The sequence below is a fragment of the Mandrillus leucophaeus genome, unplaced genomic scaffold, assembly GCF_000951045.1.
Source record: "Mandrillus leucophaeus isolate KB7577 unplaced genomic scaffold, Mleu.le_1.0 Scaffold626, whole genome shotgun sequence".
Classification (NCBI taxonomy): domain Eukaryota; kingdom Metazoa; phylum Chordata; class Mammalia; order Primates; family Cercopithecidae; genus Mandrillus; species Mandrillus leucophaeus.
In genome coordinates this window covers 1,257,583-1,279,473 of record NW_012106764.1, presented here as the reverse complement: position 1 = coordinate 1,279,473, position 21,891 = coordinate 1,257,583, and the positions used below count along the sequence as shown (strand labels likewise).

General features: G+C 45.1%; 1 protein-coding gene across 3 annotated transcripts in view; it reads right to left on the bottom strand.

Moving 5' to 3' along the window:
• The window catches only part of SLC5A9 (solute carrier family 5 (sodium/sugar cotransporter), member 9), a 78,697-nt gene extending 75,888 nt beyond the window's left edge, over positions 1 to 2,809 (bottom strand). For all 3 annotated transcript variants that reach the window (XM_012000344.1, XM_012000346.1, XM_012000345.1), the window contains exons 1-2: positions 2,596 to 2,809; positions 287 to 358 (exon numbers count right to left, since the gene is read on the bottom strand). In XM_012000344.1, the coding sequence (XP_011855734.1) occupies positions 287 to 358; positions 2,596 to 2,757 (234 nt within the window). In that variant the 5' untranslated portion in view covers positions 2,758 to 2,809. The remainder of the gene's footprint in view (positions 1 to 286; positions 359 to 2,595) is intronic.
• Positions 2,810 to 21,891: the final 19,082 nt, after the last annotated feature.

Sequence of the window (21,891 nt, the reverse complement as noted above, 5' to 3'; positions counted from 1 at the left end):
TCTCTAGGACGGGGACATTCCAGATTCATCACTGCAAGTCAAGTGTCAGATGTAGGGCCACACCTAGGAGGGGCCAGGGGATGTTCGTCCAAGGTGTGTGCTAGCAAGGCCACTCAGGTTGCAGGGTGGGTTTGGGCGGGAGAGAAGGGACCCAGAGTCAGGAAACACAACGGGGAGGTCTTTGCCTTAGTCCAGGTGTGAGAAGATGGGACAAGGGCTTGGACAGTGGGGAGGAGGAGAGTTGGGAGCCTCTGCACTAGGGGGTGGTTAAGAAGAGTCAACTCACTGGCCACCAGCTCATGGACCTCCCGGCCAGGAAGTAGCCGCCAATGGTCCCTCGGTTTGCACGGATGGACGACTGGAAAGGAAATAGATGAGATGAGGATTTCTCAAGCTTCTCTGAACCTCTGCCCAGCCCCCTCCCTGCATATTTTCTGCCCCTTGGTGCAGGCACTGTTGGGGACACAGAGGGAGAAAACTGAGGCAGAAGAGAGCTGCCTGAGGCTGGTTCCACGGTTTCTAAGCTATGCATCTTGGGAGGGTCACTTTCTCGGTGAGCCTCACCATTCATCTCCCAGATCCAGTGCGAAAAGCAAAGGCAGTAACGGATGTCATGTGTGTGAAGCCATTGATTGTGCACTCTTGTCCCCTTATCCTTCCTTCCCCAAAGTGCGCTTTCGGAGGATGATTTAGTATCGCCTCCTTAGATGTGTAGTGCTCACCCTTTCTCTGAGCTGATCCCTTCCCTGCTCCCAACAGGGCTCCCATACTGGAGGCAGGAGGACAGAGAGGGCTGCAATTTGACTGTGAGACTTTGAGCCCTGAGCAGAGTTACGGGTTCTGTTTTGGAGTTTCCCTGGGTTGAAGTCAGATCACGCCACTGAGCCCCATCCAGGACCTCCCTGTCTTACACCAGTAGGTGGTCAGTTAGCAGCCTGTTGGAATGTTCTCTGGAGACACAGGGTGAGGGTAGGGCAGTGGGTAGGGAAGGATGAACTTGAAGCAGCTATTCAAATGCAAGAGCCAACAGTTCTCTGACTTTCCCCTATGGGAAAATAATCAGCCACCAGGGAGTGATAAATGTGTGTGACGCCTTGTGCTTGTTAAGCTTTTGCTTGTATTTCGCTTGTCAGCTCTCATTCTGTTGGAGGCCATATGAGCAAAACAGATCCATTTTACAGATGTGAAAATGGAGGCCCAACATTGGAAGTAATTTGTCCAAAGTCACAGAGGAGTTGGTGCTTTTCTTGACTGGCCACTTCCAGGACCCAGCGATCATCTGTTAGCCCAATTCTTCCTCATTCCAGCACTAGAAGGCAGGGACTGTTCACCTCCCTTTACAGATGAGGAAACTGAGGCCCAGAGAGGGTTTCTGACTTGGCCACAGCCTAGGAAGTGACCATCTGGGACTTGAATCACAGCAGAGTCTAAAGGTGCTCACACTTCTGCAGAACGCCATGGTGATAACAGCAGTCATTTATTGCCTGCTGATCAGGCACCAGGCACCGTGCCAGGTGCTGCAGTGTGTCCTGTTGCTGAATGATCACAGTGTAGTGCTTACTCTCTGTCAGGCCTCTGAGCCCAAGCTAAGCCATCATATCCGTTGTGACCAGATGGCCTGAAGCAACTGAAGATCCACAAAAGAAGTGAAAATAGCCTTAACTGATGACATTCCACCATTGTGATTTGTTTCTGCCCCACCCTAACTGATCAATGTACTTTGTAATCTCCCCCACCCTTAAGAAGGTTCTTTGTAATTCTCCCCACCCTTGACAATGTACTTTGTGAGATCCACCCCCTGCCTGCAAAATGTTGCTCCTACCTCTACCGCCTATTCCAAAACCTGTAAGAACTAATGATAAGCCACCCCCGTTTGCTGACTCCTTTTTCGGACTCAGCCTGCCCCTACCCAAGTGAAATCAATAACCATGTTGCTCACACAACGCCTGTTTGGTGGTCTCTTCACACAGATGTGTGAAACACTCTCATTGTTCACCTGAGAAAGCTGATAGACCTCATATGTTCCCAGGGACATGAGGCTCTCATTGTTGCAGCTAGGACCTGAACTCAGGTTTCCCTGATCCCAAAGTCTGGCCCATGCCTATAGCCGGAGGCTCCTGGGAACAATGGAGAATAGAGTAACCTGGGAATCAGCCTGGCACACTTCCCTGAGAGCACATGAGCCCCTACTCGTTTAGAAATCACCTTAACCAAGATGCTAACGAATGCAGGACTGAGATAGGGCCAGGGGTCAAGAGTTCTCAGAGTTCGGGGCCTTGGGGTGGGAAGAAGGAGTGAGGCTCAGGGCAACCAGGGATGGTTGGGGCCAAAGGCAGCAGTGCTCAGAGAGGAGTCAGGAGTCGGGGGCCTGGTCTGCCTCAGACTCTCTGTGTGACCTCAGACCAGCCACACCGCTCTCTGCCCTTCTAAAAATGAGGAGATCAGGAGCCTGATTCCTGAAGGCCCTTCCATCTCGGCTCCATGGTTCTATGATCTGCTTCTTTCTGCCTAGCCCTGCCCCAGTTCCACAGCCCCACCCAAGCTGAGAGACCACTACTACCTCCCCTGCTAGCCCCAGCTTCAGGGCCCACTTACCCAGATTCCCACGGCAAGGATGAAGACAAAGTAGATGACCACCACGCTGATGTCATAGGCGTGCAGACCAACTCTGGAGTCTTGTGCTACGCTTGGAGCTGTCTCAGTCCTGACCCCGTCCCCTGAAGCTCCAGGCCCCATTGCTGCCAGTTCGTTGCTCATCTGTTAGTGTTAGTCAACAACAGGCTGGACTTTGAGGCGCTCCTGGCTTCATTCCTTTCCTTTAATGATTAAACTGTCCCAAGCACCATTAGTTGGTGAGAAAACTCTGAGCCCTGCTGGCACATATAGTCCTGCCTCCTTTTCTCCCAACTGCCACCACCAACCCCTGCAGGACTCCTTCCTTACCCCTCCCTGCTGCCACTACATGCACACACATACATGTATATGTACACATGTGCACACACATACATGCAATCTCCCTACCGCCAGAGAAGCAGGAGGAGAAAGAGGAGAAGGAGGAGGAGGAGGAAGAGGAGAAAAGGAGCAGAATATTGGAACCCCAGAGGTGAGAAAGACTTCAGAAATCAAAGTGTTCAAACTCCTGTGTGGTGGGGAAACCAAGGCCCAGGGAGCCAGGACTGGAGTCAAATTTTCTTAAGAGTTCAATGCAATTTTCTTTTACCTAGGGAGGGGGACAAGGGGAAGGAGGTGAGGAGTCTACTGCGACCCTAGCAAAGTGGTCTCCACCTCATGTACTCACGCTCCAACCTACCGAGACGTTGCGTTCTCTTTTTATACAGTGTAGGAAACTGAGGCCAGGGAAGACACCATGGTTTATTCCAAGGAACTAGACAGGGCCATCTCTGAAAAGGCAGAGCCAGAATTCACATCTTCTGATGCCTGACCCATACTTCCTATTCTGTGCTGTGACAGATGAAGTGGTTGTGGTCAGGAGGCCTTCCCTGAAAAAGATACAGGGCTCCTTGGTTCCAGGGAAGACCATCTCTGGGACTCAGGCTGCTGAGATTCCAGTCCCAGCTCCACCTCTCACTGAACTACAGATGCCTTTGGGCAGGTTCCTGAATGTCTCTGGTCCTGGGTGTCCTCATCAGTATGACCTGTGCCCTGCCTGCCTCACAACACCGATAAGGCTAAGATGTGCTCCTGAGAACCTCTGCAAACCCTGAGCTACTGAATGTTCTTGGGGTTAACACAAAGAAACTGACCTCAACCACCATCTAGCCAAGGGGCCCAGATGCCACACACATAGATATCTGCTCACATGGTCCTTCCAAATGAGCTGCATTTGGAATATTTCAGTCTTACAAATATTACTCTGCATGCATCTGCTGTAGGACCCAGACTGGAGTAGCAGGAAAACAGATCTCATTGGTCCTGTCTGCCACCCCATACCAGCTCTCACTGGCCTTATCCTGCAACCCATCCCCAGCATCATATAAGGATCTCAAGGCTGGGTGTGAGGACCAGATCCTCTTTTTTCCCCTTTTGGTGGAAAGAAAGGTGAAAGGCAGGGTCTTAAACCTTCTTTCCCCAGTTCTCCTATCCCAGAACATCAGGCACAGGCCAGGCTGAGCCCCGAGGAGAGGGACATTGATCTGGGAGAGAAATCAGGGTAGTCCCCAGCTGGGTCGGGGCTCCGTGGGATCTAGCACCTGTTAGGATTAGATACCAGAGAAAGAGTCCTTCATATACACATTTAAAGGCAAGTTTATCAGACAAACAGGGATGCAAGAGGGGCAGCAGTAGAAACATCAGGAAAATGTGAAGGACCAGGTGCCCAGTGGTCCCTGGGGTGAGTTGGATATAGGGGCAGTGGGAAATGAGGCTGGCAGATCTCTGGGTGTTAATCAGGAAGCAGGGAAGGAGTGGTCTGAGCTTAGGTCCCTGAGCACACCACAGTGAGGGCTCTGGATTCGGACGACTCTTCCAGAGAAGGGAAGAGGAATGTCACAGGAAGAAGACAGCTGAGTCTTGTACTTCTTCCTATGCTCCCCACAGGGAACCCCCTCACCCAGCCCTTGGGGTTTGCTATAGTTTGGATGCTTGTGTTGCCTCCAAAATTCATATTGAAACTGAATCCCCAGTGCAACAGTACTAAGAGGTAGGGCCTTTAGGAGTGATGAGCCCATGAGGGCTTCTCCCTCATGAGTGGGATCACTACCTTAAAAAAGGGCCAAGGGAACTAGCCAGGCCCTTTTGCCTTTTTGCCTTCTGCCATGTGAGGACATAACCACAAGGTGCCATCTTGGAGGCATAGACTGGGCCCTCACCAGACACTAAAACTGCTGGGGCTTTGATCTTGAACTTCCAGCGTCCAGAACTGTGAGAATAAATTCCTGTGCTTTATAAATATAAATTACCTGGTCTTAGGTGTTTTGCTGTAGTAGTAGGGATGGACTAGGGCAGTGTTCTGCTGCCTGCATGCTCTGTCTCCCCATCTACCTCACAGATGCCTGAGGCTGACCCCCAACCCCTGCACACTTACCTAATCCAAAACTAGCAGGTTTGCGTTTATAGTAGCCTCTCCTCAAATGCATCTAAGACTTATCTGTAAGCTAATCAGGCACATTAGCAGCACAGAGACCAACAAAGCATCAGGAAAGGAGCAAAAAGGACTTTGAAATAGCCAGGATGGACATTCTAAAGCACAAAACCTAAATCTTTGACTTATCAGTGAGCCTTGTGACCCCACTCAGAGCCTGTTTATTTTTGTTTTACCCAGAGTCTTGTTATTCATATCCCAACTCACAACAAATTAGAAGAGAGGGGGCAAGGCTACACAGGGACAGCAAGGAGAATGGCAGCTGATGGGTTGATGGTGCACGAGAGGTCATTAAAACTGGAAAGACCAGGAAAGACAATGCAAAAGATGACCAAATCGGGGCAAATGAACCTATTAAACTGGGTAGATCAACTCTCAACAAAGAACATTCTTGAGTAGCAGCCAAGATTCACACACATACGATGACCCAGAGTCATCAAGGAAAGATGACTGTGGCCAGTATGAGTTTTCTATTTAGAAGGCATGGAGTCTGAAACCCAGGCAGGAAGAGTTTCATGCAAAAAGATCAAACATTTTAGGCAGGTGTTGGCATTCAAGGCTGAGGCCTCAATCATCCAGAATGTTCTCTCAGAGAACTACCGAGAGTGAAGGATGTCCTCATGCTGTCAGTCCTACATTAAGTGAGGCCTGTCATATCCCTGACCCTGTACAGGGAGCACACATATCTTTAGTTGTTCATGCCCTGTGGGGAAGACAGACAGTCACAAGACAGGTGCCTTCGACACAAAACAGGTCACATTTCTTTCTTCCTTCACCCCTTTCTTCCTTTTAGCTGGATAGCCCAGAGGAAGGAGCAATGTAGTCCTTTGTTGAAGAGACTGAGAAAGACTTATGGGAAAGGGGAACGGTGTCAGCCATGCATAAAAAAGTATAGAACTATAACAGGCCAATAAGTGGAAGTTGCCACTGAGGCACCAAGTCATAATATACATAAGAAGAATGAAGTTGGAGGTTTCCTGCATCCTGATTTCAAAACTCACTACAAAGCTACAGTAAAGAAAGCAGTATGGTACTGGCATAAAGACAGCCATATAAACCAATGGAATAGAATAGAGAACCCAGAAATAAAGTCTCACAGATACAGTCAAATGACTCTTGACAAGAGTACGAAAACCACTCAGTGGGAAAATGACAGCATTTTCAACACATGATGTTGAGAAAATGGAATATCCCTATGCAAAAGAAAGAAGTTGGACCCTTACACTGTACCATATATGAAAATTAACTCAAGATAGATTGAAGACTTAAATGCAAGAGCTAAGAAAATAAAGTTCTTAGAAGAAAACATAGGGTAAAATCTTCATGCCATTGGGCTTTGCAATAATTTCTTAGTGACAATGCAAAAATCATAGGCAATAAAGGAAAAAATAAATAAACTGAACTTCATCAAAATTAGAGCATCAAAGGACACTATCAACAGAGTGAAAAGGCAACCGATGGAATGAGAGAAAATATTTGCAAATCATACATCTGATAGGGCTTAATACCTATAATATATGAACAATTCCAATAAATCAACACAAAAGAAACAAACAACAGTATTCAAAAATAAGCAAAAGAGTTGAATAGACAATTCTTCAAAGAAGTTATACAGGTGACCAAAATGCATATGAAAAGATGTTCAACATCACTAATCATTGTATCACTGTGATACAATATTACTTTGTACCCATTTGGATGACTCTTATCAATAAAACAGAAAATAACAAGTGTTGGCAAGGATGGAGTCAGGACAGTGGAAACCTTGAGCATCACTGGTAGAAATATAGGATGGTGCAGCCTGCATGGAAAACAGTATGGTAGTTCCTCAAAACGTTAAAAATAGAGTTACTATGACCTTGCAATTTCTCTTTTGGGCATATATCCAAAAGAATTGAAAACAGAGGCTCAAAGAAATATTTGTACACCCATGTTCATAGCAGCATTATTCTTAAGGGCCAAAAGATGCAAACAACCCAAATGTTCATCAACAAATGAAGGGATAAACAAAATGTAGTCAATACATTTAATGGAACATCATTCAGCCTCAATAAGGAATTCAGTGCTGACACATACTACTACAGAGATGAACCTTGACATTATGCTGAATGAAGGATAATTTTTGAATGGCCAAGAAACAAATACATAAGAAAAGAAATAGAGAGTTTACTAGATTAAAAGCTCACATTGAAATCCTCACCTCTCATAAGCAATAGTCCTTGATCATTGATGCCCAGTCTCACTGCCTTTTTTCTTTAGAGCCTATAGCTAGGGCTGTCATAATAAGGACCACAAACTGGGTGACTTAAGCACCAGAAACAACATTCTTGGCTGCCATTCACGGATGCCCTTTGTTGAGAGCTGATCTACCCTATGTGAATGGAACCATACAGCTTTCATCCTTGTCCCAAATGCTGTGTGGTTCCATTCATATAGGGTGCCTAGAGTCATCAAAAATCATAGACACAGAAGGTAGAATAGTGGCTGCCAGGGATTGGAAGAGGAGGGCTTAGGAGTTACTGTTTAATGGGTACAAAGTTTCAATCTGAGAAGATGAAAAGAGTTATGGAGATAGATGGTGGTTATGATTGCTTAACACAATGAGTGTCCTTAATATTACTGAACTTTACACTGAAAAATGGTAAGTTATACATTATGTATATTTAACCACAATAAAACATATAAAAAAAGACATAATATACATACAAATTACAAAATAAAGAACAGATTTGTAAAAGAAATACTGAGAACTGAATTTGCAATTCCAAAGACTATGTAGGGGGGATACAAAAGGATTTTGTAAATATTTATTTAGACAAGTCTTTGTTGCATTTTCCTAATGATCGGGGAAGGGGTGTGGGGCTGCTTGCCCCTTGCTCCAAGTGTAGTTTCGGGTCCAGGAGCATTGGCAGGGAAATGTGGAGAGCTGGGAGGGGTGCCCCTCAGTTGGGGCACCTTGGACCAAGGTCAGACTCAAGCCAAAAATACATAAAGGGCAAGAGCTTCTGGCCTCCTCTCTGCTTCTCACTCACTTCCCTCCCACTTGAGAACTGTTAACTCTGGCATCAACGAGCTGCAGTTCAAGGAGGGAGGAGGAGTTGTAGGGAGCAGGAATGTTCTGACTTGAGTAGGACGCTCTTAAGAAGGCTCTGGCTCCTAAGCCTGGACAGCATAAGGCTGATTCTTCTCCATGGATGTCCTGGTGGAGTGTGCAGGTGGGGGTACTTGGGATTCGCTGGTTTGGGATTGGCCTGCCCCGCTCCAGTTGGGCAAAGATTGTGGGAGTGTTTCTTTGGCATATGTTTATGTGAACTAGATGTGGGCCACATACATGAAAAAGACAGTGTTGAAATCTTCCATCCTGTTCCATATGCTCCCTAGGGGGATTGGGTCCTCAGCTGGCAGAATCTGGAAGTGAACCACTGGAAGTGTGGAGGCTGTGGAAGAACTGAAGTGGCCCACGGATTAGAGAGAGATGATAAAGAACCTTCTTAAGGGTGGGATAGATTACAAAGTACATTGATCAGTTAGGGTGGGGCAGAAACAAATCGCAATGGTGGAATGTCATCAGTTAAACTGTTTTCCCTTCTGTGGATCTTCAGTTGCTTCAGGCCATCTGGATGTATATGTGCAGGTCACTGGGGATATGATGACTTAGCTTGGGCTCAGAGGCCTGACAGAAAGAAATTATTTAGGCAGATTGAAAGAGCACCAGAATCCTCACGGAATTTCCCTTTTAACAAAAAGCAGTCCCTTTTTTTTTTTTTTTTTAACAAAAATCATCTCTTTTCTGACAAAGAGCAGTCTGAAAAATTGAGCTGCAGACATAGATAAGCAAGCTGGAAACTTGTACGGGTGGATGCTGGCAGCTGTGCCAACTGAAAAGGGCTACCAGGAAGTCAGGTATGTCCAACATGGAGGCTCCATCTTCCCTTTTCTTTGTCACCACATGTACATTAAAGAACCAGGCAGCAAGGCCAGGGAGAGAACCCATCTGCACAAGAAAAGATTAGGGTGGGGCATCAGCTTCTTCTGCACTATGCAAATGACACACCTCATCGACCAATCTTTTGTGCCTTATGTAAGTCAGACACTGTCTCCTCAAGCTCATCTACAAAATCTGCATTTCACCATGGAAGCGGCAACCCATTTTCTCCATGACCCCTCTTCACAGAGGGCTTTTCTTTTTCTTTTGCCTATTTAACTCCCACTTGACCTCACTCTGGTGGGTCCGTGTCCTAGATTTCCATGGCCATGAGACAACGAATCTTGAGTATTTACCCCAGACAACAACACCGCTTCATGAGCGGGCACAAAGATGTCTGGACTGGGGATAGGGATTCCCACTGGGTCTGGGCCTCAGTTCCAGAGGCTGTGCCACCCCCTTCCCTGCCAGCTGGTCCTCACTCATCCCTCCTTTCCTGCTCCCCTGTAGCCCTCGTTTCCTAAGGCCTAGTGATGCTATTTTTTTTCCCCACATGCCTATGCTCAGCTCAGTTCATATACAAATGCAATTCCATTGATTAATTTCAGTCACTCACTGAGCATATTCTGTGCCAGGCTCTGTATCAGGCTGTCCCACTGCACAACTCCAGGGAGCACCATTCCCCAAGAATACAGTGCCAGTGTTGCCCCTGGCATTGTGGAAGCAGTGCCTCTGCTCTCTGCACTGGGTACAGGTGGGGAAGAAGCTCACGGGGCCCTTGCAGACCAGGAGAGGCGCTCTCTATCCTCACGGTACCCCCCACCAACCATCAGGGCCAAGGTCTCAGGGTGCTTCCCTGTCAGATGGCAGTGCTGGTGGGGAGTGGAAGGAGACCCTATGTGGACAGGCTAAATGCTCAATTCCAAGAGGAAAGGATTGTTATGTAGGTGAGTAGGTCTGAGGAGGATGGTGACAGGAACACAAGGGTGGAGGAAAGAAAGGCAGGCAAATGAAAGAGAATGGTACACTCTAGCCACTGAAACCTCATCCCTGCCAGCCCCAGCCAACACTTACCTGTGCAGCCCTCTGCAGCCTGGCCTGGATAAAATCTCCTGGGGCCCTAGCTCTCTGCCCCAGGCTCCTGGGCAGCAGCTCCCCAGGCGTGGAGCAGCTCCTGCTGGCCTCTGACAGCTGCTCTGACAGCGCCAGGAGGGCTGTGATGGTTATGTATGTGCCCTGGCTCCACTCCCAGGTGAGGCAGTTGGAAAGGCCCAAAAGTCTCACTCCAGTCTACAGGGCCCAGGCCTCTGAGGGACAGCACCTGGCTTTGCTACCAGATTTGGTTCTGGAACAGAGAGAACTTGCTCTGGGCTCAGAGTGTTCCAGGCCCCCAGGGTCAGATGTGGAAGGAAGACCCCAGCTCAGGGCTGGGAGCTGTTGTTGGTGCTGGCAGCCTAGCTGCTAGGTACCTGGGCAAACAGGTTTCTCAAGGCAGGAGGAGAGTACAGACTTGCAGTTGTAAGATGAGTAAGTCCTGCGGCTGTAATGTACAGCATGGTGACTGTGGTTAATAATGCTGTATTGTTTATATAAAAATTGCTAAGAGAGTGGATCATAAGTGTTCTCACCACACACACACAATGGTAACTATGTGAAGTGATAGATGTGTTCATTAACTTGATTGTGGTCATCATCTCACAATGTATACATGTATCAAGTCATCACACCATATATCTTAAACAGATATACTTTTTATTTGTTCATTATGCCTCAATAAAGCCGAAAAATAAAAATAAAACAACGCATTTACACACAAAGACAAGAGGAAAGAGTGACTCCTCCTAGAGACATGGCCATCGTTTGGACCTTAGAAAGTAGGTCTTGGTGTTGAGTTACAGTTCATGCATGGGTGTGTGCAGTAGGTGCACACCCGCACATGCACACGCCACCCTCATACACACACACACTATTGATAGCTTGTCTGGGAAAGCACTATGGGGTAGTCATGAGTACACATTGATGACCCCAGATAAGACGGTATGTCATTGTGAGTCCCTGTTTCCTCATCTGTGAAGTGACGTCTGCAATAGTTTCTAACGATCTTGGAACTCTCAAGTGTGATAGACTAAATTATCCATGAGGGCTCAAGTCCCAGGCTTTAAAAGTCAGGCGTGTGAATCGAGCCTGGCCCGGGCAGGGCAGTCACAGGTATGTGAGGCTCATTTTCCCTCCCCAGCCTCCGCTTTTCTGTATGTGAAATGGGGACAGCAAGACTTACCTCACACAGTCATCTTGAGGTATGAAGTGAGTGTGTAAAGCACAGACCCCTTGGCCTGGTACAGAAATATTCAGTCAATAGGAGCTGGTGCTGGCCTTGTTATCATTCACAGGTGAATGGCTTCTCCTGGCTCCACACTGGTGTTCACCCTGGAACACCAGGTCAGCTACTTGGTGCTGACATATCCCAGAGCCCCAAGAAGCCTCAAGTGGGGGTGGTTTCTGCCTGAGTCTGCAGCTCACCTTGTCACATCCTCTACAGAAAGTAGAAACTGCAGTTACCCCAACAAGACTCTGGGGAGCTCTTCAACCAGCAACTAGTCCTCACTGGGAGGAAAAAAACACAGGCCGCAGGCTCCCTAATGCCTCCATAGGAATTGAGCCAAGAAGATTCAGAGGAGCCTGGGATTAGCAATCGGAGGCAAAGCCTGGGATCTGGAGCCACAGCTCCTGCCACCATTCCCGTCCATCCCGGACATCATGCCTTTTCCCAGATCCTGGGTTATAGGGCACCGCACAGTTGCCCATGCTTCCCTCATTACCACACCGCTCAATTGTGTCATGATTGCTCATCTGTTTCCCTTGCTAGTGGTGGGCCCATGGGAGGCAGGGGTTTTAACAGATTCATTTCTGTTCCTAGCAGGTGGTACAGGGCCTGACACACAGTGATGCTCATTGTTTCATCACATAAATGAATTAATGAATATTACATTAATTTCCTCCTTTCCCCTGAAAACTATCTATAAAGTATAAAGCTGTAATTCAATGTAAATATTGTCATTAGCAGAACCATATATGTCAGTTGTGATTAATCTGGCTATAATACATGCCCAAGTTAAGAGTGGCTTAAGCAGGAAAGATTTTTTTTTTTTTCATGTAAGTCTGGAGATAGATGGAACAGGACTGGTAGGATAAGTCACAGTTTCTAACGGTACACAGCCCTTTTTATCTTTCTTCTCTACCATATTCCAGCTCATTGTTAACATGGCTGCTCAAACTCCAGCCATTGCCTCAGTATTCCAGAGTGCACTTCCTAGAAATTGCACATAACCTTTCCACTGCTATTCTGTTGCTCAGAACTTAGTCATGTGGTCTTAACCAGATGTGAAGAAGGATGGGAAACACTGTCATTATTTTGGCTGACCTTGTGCCCTGTCAAGAATCTGAAATTTTAAAAATCAGGAACAGATAATGGTGCTGGAGGATCCTAGGAGTCCCAGCCATACCACCCTTTATAGTCTAAACGACACACCACGTTCTTATCTTCACCTACTAGCCCTGTGTAGTAATTAGGGATAAGGGATTCCTTAGAAACTAAGGGGGAGTCAGGCAGTTTCTCAGTGTCTCAGTGAGTTTATAGGAGCACAGAGATGCACTCCCAAGGCTCCCAGCTACAGGGCTATCCTCTTTTCTCTTCATCATCTCATGCCAGGGCTTCTTGGGAATGGTGGAGGTTGAGGTCCTTCCTCATAATTCCATCAACAAGCATTTGGCCACTATCTGCCATGTGTGCAATAGCCACTCAGGACTCAGAAAGGAACCAGGCCTAATCTCTTTCAATGACCTCGTGGTCTGACTTGGAAAGTGGCTGAGCCTTAAACAACAGCTTATAATGTAGTGTGACAAATGATGTGAATGTTGTAAGTATAGGTGGCTCCCTAGGCTCAGAGGATGGGAAACTAACCCTTTATGATGTGCAAGATACTGGGTGCAGCACACCAGCTTGGCACATGTATCCATATATAACAAACCTGCACGTTGTGCACATGTACCCTAGAACTTAGAGTATATATATATATAAAAAGATACAATCTCAGGTTCCTTCCAACTCCAGTATTCTGTCTGAGACAGAAGATGGGGCTGGAGAATGTGGGCTGAGTTCAAGACCTTAAAAGAAGGCCGTTCCTGTTTATATTTGCTGTGGTGATTATAGCATCGAGGCTCGGAGAGTTCCAGTCACTTGTCCAAGGTCACACAGCAAGCAAGTGGCAGGGCAAGATTTAAACACAGGTCTCTGACCTCCAGGCCCATGTCTTTTCCTTTAACACACTTTGGTATCGGTTATCTGGGTCAGCTTGAACATGCATATTAAGTCTCCAAAATGTTCATAAGTTTTTAGTTAGTTATTTCCGTGGTAAAAACTTATTCTATGAAAATTATCATGTATGAAGATTTTACTCAGGTTTAACACCAGGTCTAGCTACTTGGTCCTGACAAATCCCAGAGCTCTGAGAGGCCCCAGATGGGGCTAGGGGTGGCTTCATGTTAAAAATAAAAAGAATTTAAATATCCAATTATAAGAGAATTTTTGTATAACGTAGTGAACAACTTTGTAGTTCCCAGACCAGCAAGACCAGCATTATTGGGCAAATTGTTAGAAATGCAGATTCTTGTCCTACCTGATACTTCATGATTCTGAAACTCTGGGAGACAGGCTCAGAATTCCTAGAGCCCTCAAGGTAATTTTGATACATTCTAGAGTTTGAGAATCATTGATGTAATGGGATATTACATAGGCAGTTAGTGTTTCCAAAGAACACTTAACATGAAAAAGCTCTTATAATATTAAGTAAATAAAAAGAGAAAAAATGGTTTATGTTTTGTGTGATTACTTGTGAATTACAGATAATATGATTTCCATTTGTAAATATGTGAGTGCATACCATATATTTGTAAAATCAAAACCATTCAAATACATGCATGTATACCTTCATACATATGTACTAGCAGAAAAAATGCTATTCTCAATATATCAAAGAAGGTAATTTTGAATTACTCCTTCTTTGCACCTTTATGTATTTTTCCAGATTGCCTTCTCTGATGATGCATTTTTTATTATCAATAAATATCTTGCCTACAAAAAAAGGCCTTTTCAGAATACGCAGTACAAAAGATAACCACAGTGGGGAGAAGAGCACACTTTAACGTCTCCCATCCCACCTGCCCTCTGGGCCATGAGGTAGACCACTAGGTACCTGTCCTTTCTCCACTCCCTGCTACCCCATCTCATTCTCCATGTAAGGCTAACTCCCATGTACAATATTTGTAGATAACCAAGGAATTCACTGAGCTTTTCATTTTGCAGCAAGATGTTGAACATTCTCTAAGACGTTCCTGGCAAGTAGGAGCCAATGTATGAGAAAAATCTCTGACCCTATCTGACTTTTTCTTAATTCTCTACCTTGTTCTGAATTTTCTTAAGTTCTCTGTGTAACTCTCCCAATCTTTCTCTCTCTCTGAAAATCCGCAAGTATCTACATCTCTGAAACTTTTGTAAACATTCTCTGGAACACTGTGATAGTACCTCTGAAATATCATGAAACTGGATGAAATGCTGTGGCTTTCTCTTTAAACTCTCTCTGAATCTCAAGACTCTTGGTCCATCTGTCCATCGCAGCCCATTATCATACAGCAAATGGGTGTCGGGCAAAGGAAGCTGCTCTTTGTGACAAACACTCCATTTCCTCGCACTAGCTCATCCCTCTTAGGAAGTTGCTCTGGGATGGTGGATCTGTAAGAATTATTTGCATATTGAATGTGCAATATCAAGGGTTGGGCACAAGGTGGCGCAATGGGGCAGGTTTCGGCATCTTTCAGGGGCGTTCCCCCAGAGATGAGGAGTAAAGCATTAGTGGTATTTTCACATACTATTCTGTGTGTGACCCCCATCTGCCTGCAATGTTAGCATCAGATGGGGATTTTCTGGGCAGCTGGAAGTCTGAGCTGTTGCTGAACAGCACGTCACTGCATTTAGAATTTAGACCAGTGTGGTTTAATAGAATTTTCCACGATGATGAAAATGTTCTATAGCTGTGCTGTCTAAAATCTTAGTAATTAACCACATGTGGCTACTGAGCACTTGAAATGTAGCCAGTGTGACCAAAGAATACAATTTTAAAGTTAACTTATTTTTAATTTTAAATATAAGTAACCACACACATGATTTCTGAATTGTACAACAGAGAATTCTAGATAACGTCAGTTTTTCTAGTAATAAATGCTCTCCGTCCCAGCCCCTTTTTGAGATTGGGCTTCTAAAGATTTTTTTTTTGGTATCACAGTATGTATTCTCTTTATTTATTGTGCCCAAGATAACATAGTGTTAGTTATGTCTTACTGAAGATGCTCTTGTGAATAACATAATTTATTATTTTTTTTTATTATTATACTTTAAGTTCTAGGGTACATGTGCACAACGTGCAGGTTTGTTACATATGTATACTTGTGCCATGTTGGTGTGCTGCACCCATCAACTCGTCAGCACCCTTACGTATATCTCCTAATGCTATCTCTACCCCTCCCCATAATAGGCCCTGGTGTATGATGTTCCCCTTCCCGAGTCCAAGTGATCTCATTGTTCAGTTCCCAACTATGAGTGAGAACATGCAGTGTTTGGTTTTCTGTTCTTGCGATAGTTTGCTGAGAATGATGGTTTCCAGCTGCATCTATGTCCCTACAAAGGATCTAAAGATTAGATTGTCTCCCAAGTTTCTCACAGTGGAGGAGGGGAGGAAGTGCAGGAGGAAGCAAAAGTGAATTTATAAATGCTATAATAAAAGTGAGCCTAGTTATAGCAAGAGATCAAAATAAATAATACTGATAGTTGCTTTTAGTTTTGAGTGCTAACCAGGTGCAAAGCACTTTAAAATGTGATTTAATCCTCAAAGAATTCCTATGAGATTTTGCAGCTGAAGAAACCAAGACTCAGAGTGGTCAAATGGTTTGTTATTTGTGGCAGAGAATTTAGATGCCAATCTAGGTGAGCCTCGGACTCTAAAACCTTCCTGCGATGCTTTGAGGAAGAATACATCACGTCTAGTGGGAATACTATTGAAGACTTTCTAAAGAGGTTTGGGTTTGAGCTGGGCAGGAAGAATAAATGGGGTTTTGTTAAAAAAGAAGAGAAGATAGGGTCCAAGCAGAGGGGGAGTATCAGTCAATGAGTAAGAAATGCTGGGAGCATGTTCAACACATTGTCATGGTATTTAACCAAAATTTGAGGAGGAACATGTCTCTCCTTTGTAACGGGCTTGGCTGGGTCCAGTAAGAGGCGATTGGTGCCTGACTAGAGGGAATCTGTATTTGTAGGAAAATAGAAAGAGCCTGGTCTGCAAAAGAGTATCACTGAAACCGCTAGTCTGGGAGAAAGATTATGGTGCCCCTATAGGAACTGGAGGGCTGCAGAGCCAAGAAAGGAGGGGCAGGAGGGGCAGGAGGGGCAGAAGGGAATAGGGCTCCCTTTGAGACGAGTGAATAAATGAAGTGCAAACATACACCCACGTATGCTTGAATGTCAAGGGAGACTCACAGGTTATTAAAGGATCCACTGTGACGGCTTGGAGGGAGAAACAGGGAGTGACGGAAGCCATTGGGTCTCGCTGAGACCAAGTCATGTGAGACATGCCTTACTGCTTTACCTGTATTTTTACGATTAATTGATTAACAGATCTAAGAGAATTTATTGACCAAAAAATCAATTCATTAGTTCTTAGGCATCAATTATGTGATGGGCCCAGCAGATAAAGCTTTTCGTGTTGGTGTTTCAAAAGGACATTTTCCAAAAATTTCTTGAGGGAAATATGGAGAAATGCATGTTTGATGATTCTGCAGTAGCTGATGCTACCATGGCAATCTGGAGGCTGGCTTCCAGGGACTTAACCGCTTTGCTCTATTTTTGGCCACGTTCTTTCTTGACAAATGTATTGAGTGATTCAAATAAAGAATTTGCCCAAAGGGCTATCAGATTTGGCAAGGAGAACTATTCATTATCCAGAGAATCAAAAGCAAAGCAGTTATTTTCTGCTATAATTGATTTGACTCTATCAAGATAATATTTAATTACAAAAACTATAAAGTTTAGCATTTCGCCTCAGGAAAACCAATTTTAAAGTAGAAGTAATGTCTGATTTGGTAATGTCAGCCTGCTAGCCTTTTTTTTTTTTTTTTTTTTAGCTTGAGCTGTCAAGATGCTGTGGTGAATAAATCACTGCCTCACAGGTCTTTCATTCCTGTCAAAAGATCTTTAGAGACAGATGGAATTCCTTTTATACTTGCTACTTGAATGAGGACTGCAAACACTACAGTGACTTTTAGTGTGGAGAGTGGAGGCCTGGCTGTGAATAAACAGTGACATCCTGGCTTTTCTGCTGCAAAAAGAGAATTTTTTGAGTTAAAACAGTTAAAACTGAGGGGTGGGGTTACTGTGTGTTATTTCTTCTCTCTAAATGCAGATCTCTGCTCAGAAAGCCAGGGTCTATTTATCAGGCTTTAGCCCTGAGGGAATAAGAAGAAAGGAGAGAAGGGAATGTCTCTAAAGTAGCACTGGACAGGGGCAAATGTGGGTAGAAGAAAAGACTGAGCTGCTTGAGAGTGGGATCGAGTTTGTCTTACTTTGCTCTGCCTGTTGCAGGCACGTGTAGGGCAGGCTAGATGGAGCATTTGTTAACTGACTTAGGTGATGACAGAGTCACTGACCTGGCCTTTCCTCCCTTCTCCAATCTTTTCTCACACTCAAGCAAAAGAGACCTTTTCAAATGAGTTCTTGGGTATGTCCTTCCCAAATCTTACACTCTGCTTAAAACCTTTCAGTGATTTTCCAGAACTCTCAGAATAAAGCTAAAATTACTGAATAGAGTCTACCAGTCCCTGCCTAGTCTGCGTTGCGGCCTCATTTTGCCTCAAATCTCCCTCTATTTTGCTATGTTTCACCTGCTATGGTCTTAGATTTGCTGGCAATGCCCTGTACTCCTTCCCACTGCAGGACCTCTGCACGTGCTCCTGTTTTGGCCAGTGAGTTCTCCTGGGCCCACCCCCTTACTTTGAGCTCTCAAAGATCCATGTTCTTCCCACAAGCTCCAGAGAACACGGATTGGCTTTTGTTTGCTCATTATATTATCCCCAGCACAGTGCTAGTCACATAGAAAATACTAATTGAAACCACCTTTGCAAAAACTGTAACAGTGAGAAAATTATGACAGAGAAAGAGATCTGATCTAACCAACCCCCATTTTACCCTTAACCTTGGTCATTCCTGGGCTCGGGCCAAGTTAACTTTGGGAGAAATTTAGTATATAGTTTAAATGGTAATAGCCCTTCCCCAAACTGAACCACCTTTGTAAAACTAAGACCATCAGGTTAGGAGAATGAGAGAAGACTGAATTCTGCTGAGATGTAGGTATAAATGATGACTAGTCATTATTCTGGAAATCAGCTTCCTCAATTACTCCTGCAGATAACACCACTGTTGCGGAACCTGAGATTGGCCTTTTGAGTTGTCTTTTCCAGCTTTTACATTTATGATGACTTGATGGCCCCACCTGGACCTGAGACACTGGACTTAACTGGTCCTGTGGCCCTCACACAGAAGCAGGCTCAGTGCACTAGGACCGTGTTTGTGAGAGACAGGACTAGCTAGATTTTCTGGGCCGACTAAGAATCCCTAAGCCTAGCTGGGAAGGTGACTGTGTCCGCCTTTAAACATGGGGCTTGCAACTTAGCTCATGCCCTACCAATCAGGGAGTAAAGAGAACTCACTAAAATGCTAATTAGGCAAAAACAGGAGGCAAAGAAATAGCCAATCATCTATCGCCCGAGAGCACAGCGAGAGGGACAATGATCCGGATATAAACCCAGGCATTGGAGCCGGCAAAGGCTACCCTCTTTGGGTCCCCTCCCTTTGTATGGGAGCTCTGTTTTCACTCTATTAAATCTTGCAACTGCACTCTCTTCCGGTCCATGTTTGTTACCGCTGAAGCTGAGCTTTTGTTTGCCATCCACCACTGCTGTTTGCTGCCATCACAGAAGCGCTGCTGACTTCCATCCCTCCGGATCTACTGTGCCCCTGATCTGGTGAGGCGCCCCTTGCCACTCCTAATTGGGCTAAAGGCTTGCCATTGTTCCTGCACGGCTAAGTGCCTGAGTTTGTCCTAACCGAGCTGAACACTAGTCACTGGGTTCCACGGTTCTCTTCTGTGACCCACGGTTTCTAATAGAGGTATAACACTCACCGTATGGCCCAAGATTCCATTCCTTGGAACAAGGCTTGCCACCATCTTGGAAGTGGCCCAACGCCATTTTGGAAGTGGCCCGCCACCATCTTGGGAGCTCTGGGAGCAAGGACCCCCGTAACAACTGCATCCACCACTGATCAGCAGCACCTATTCCCCTGCCTCCCCTGGTCTTGAAAAACCCTAGCCTCTGAATTTTTGGGAACATGGATTTGAGTAATAAAACTCCAGTCTCCTGTTCAGTTGGCTCTGCGTGAATTAAACTCTTTCTGTATTGGAATTCCCCTGTCTTGATAAACTGGCTGTATCTGAGAAGTAGGTAAGGAGAATCTGTTGGTTGGTTACATAATTATTGAAAGAATGACTGAATTTTCTTTCTAGATTGCAAGACCTTCATGCTGTCCATCAGATTTTGCTTTTACGAAAAAAAAAAAAAATAGCTCAGAGCAGTCTGAGTCATGTGAGGTATACAAGACTTATCAGGCCCAGAGAAACATGAGTTTAGGACGTCAGTCACCCCCACCTCCACCCTGCACCTATATCTAGGGGCAGTTGTTAAAGATATTTTGTTCCTGACTGGTTGCCTCACTCATTATTTCATGTTTCTGGAATTTGTGATACAAAGAACAATGTATAGCCAATCAATAGCTTATGATAAACAACATAAAAACTGCCTCCTTTTTTCTTTTAAAACCCTATCTGTGGCCGGGCGCAGTGGCTCACACCTATAATCCCAGTAATTTGGGAGGCTGAGGCAGGTGGATTGCTTGAGCCCAGGTGTTTGAGACCAACCTGGGCAACATGGTGAGACCCTGTCTCTATCAAAAATTTAAAAATGAGTCAGATGTTGTGTTGCTGGCCTGTTGTCCCAGCTACTTGGGAGGCTGAGTTGGGAGGATCACTTGAGCCTGCGAGGTTGAAGATGCAGTGAGCCATGATTGAACCACTGCACTCCAGCCTGGGCGACAGAGTGAGATCTTGTCTCAAAAAACAAAACAAAACAAAACAGAAAACCAACTTGAGGCTGGGTGCAGTGGCTCACACCTATAATCCCAGCACTTTGGGAGGCTGGGGCAGGTGGATCACTTGAGGTCAGGAGTTCAAGACCAGCCTGGCCAACATGGTGAAACTCCATCTCTGCTAAAAAAAAAAAATTACAAAATTTAGCCAGGAGAGGTGGCGGGTGCCTGTAAACCCAGCTACTAGGGAGGCTGAGGCAGGAGAATTACTTGAATCCGGGAGATGGAGGTTGCAGTGAGCCAAGATTGCACCACTGCACTCTGGCCTGGGTGACAGAGTGAGACTCCATCTCAATAAACAAAAGAGAACAAAACAAAAAACAAATTGTAACTGCTACAAATCAGAGTGTATATTCAGGGCAACTTGAATCTGTGGTCCTGGGTTTCAGTCCTCAAATGTGGCCCCAATAAACTCTCTACTTATATTAATTTTTCCTCAGTCTTTTTTTTTTTTTTTTTTTTTTTGGCTTTTAGGTTAACAGAAAGTATCCATTTTTCATTGCTCTTTCCTTAACTTCTGGGTGGGTTGGGGTGACATCTTTACTTCCTGATGGGAAGGCTTTGATGTTGGCAAAGGTCAATGAGTAGGTAGGGAAGGTTTCTGGGCGTGGGACTAGGGGAGAAAGAAACTGTCTTAGGAACCGCCTGCTTTGCCAATAGCTATGTTTGTTCTTCCCAGCCCAATCTGAGTTGCAAAAATTTAATCTTAATAATTGGATGATAAAGAACACATCCACCCATAGAGCCCTAAAGGAGCTGGGGTTTCACCAGCTTGAGGAGCAGGATTCTATTCAAACCTACGCATATGTGGGAGAGGAAAAAATTTCTATCTTCTTAGGGTCTCTAACTAGGCCTAAAAATGAAACCAACATAAGACAGATTAACAGAAGAACAGCTTGCAAACTTCATTAATTTTTTTTTTTTTTTAGATAGAGTCTTCCTCCGATACCCAGGCTGGATGCAGTGGTACCATCTGGGCTCACTGCAACCTCTGCCTCCGGGGTTCAAGCAATTCTCCTGCCTCAGCCTCCTAAGTAGCTGGGATTATAGGTGCTCACCACCATGCCAGACTCTTTTTTTTTTTTTTTTTTTTTGTATTTTTAGTAGAGATGGGGTTTTGCCATGTTGGCCAGCCTTGTCTCAAACTCCTGACCTCAGGTGATCTGCCCGCTTCCCAAAGTGCTGGGGTTACAGGCATGAGCCACCGCATATATGGGGATCTTTATAAGAGGACAAAGACCTAAAGGAGTGACCGGAACAGAAAGCTTTTATACCGTTTAAATAAAGAAATGATACTGTAGGGAAAGCTTACCGAAAAATCACTGACATGAGACAGCTTGATAGGATAAAATGCACACAAATTTATTTAAGAAGTGTACTACCTTCATGCAATGTGCAAAAAAGTGCACATGGAGGAAATTACAGGGTGACTATTCACCTTGCAACGGGGTTAAGAAGCTAGGGTTTTTTTTTTTGTTTTAGGTCTAACATTTAAGTCTCTAATCCATCTTGAATTAATTTTTGTATAAGAAGTAAGGAAGGGATCCAGTTTCAGCTTTCTAC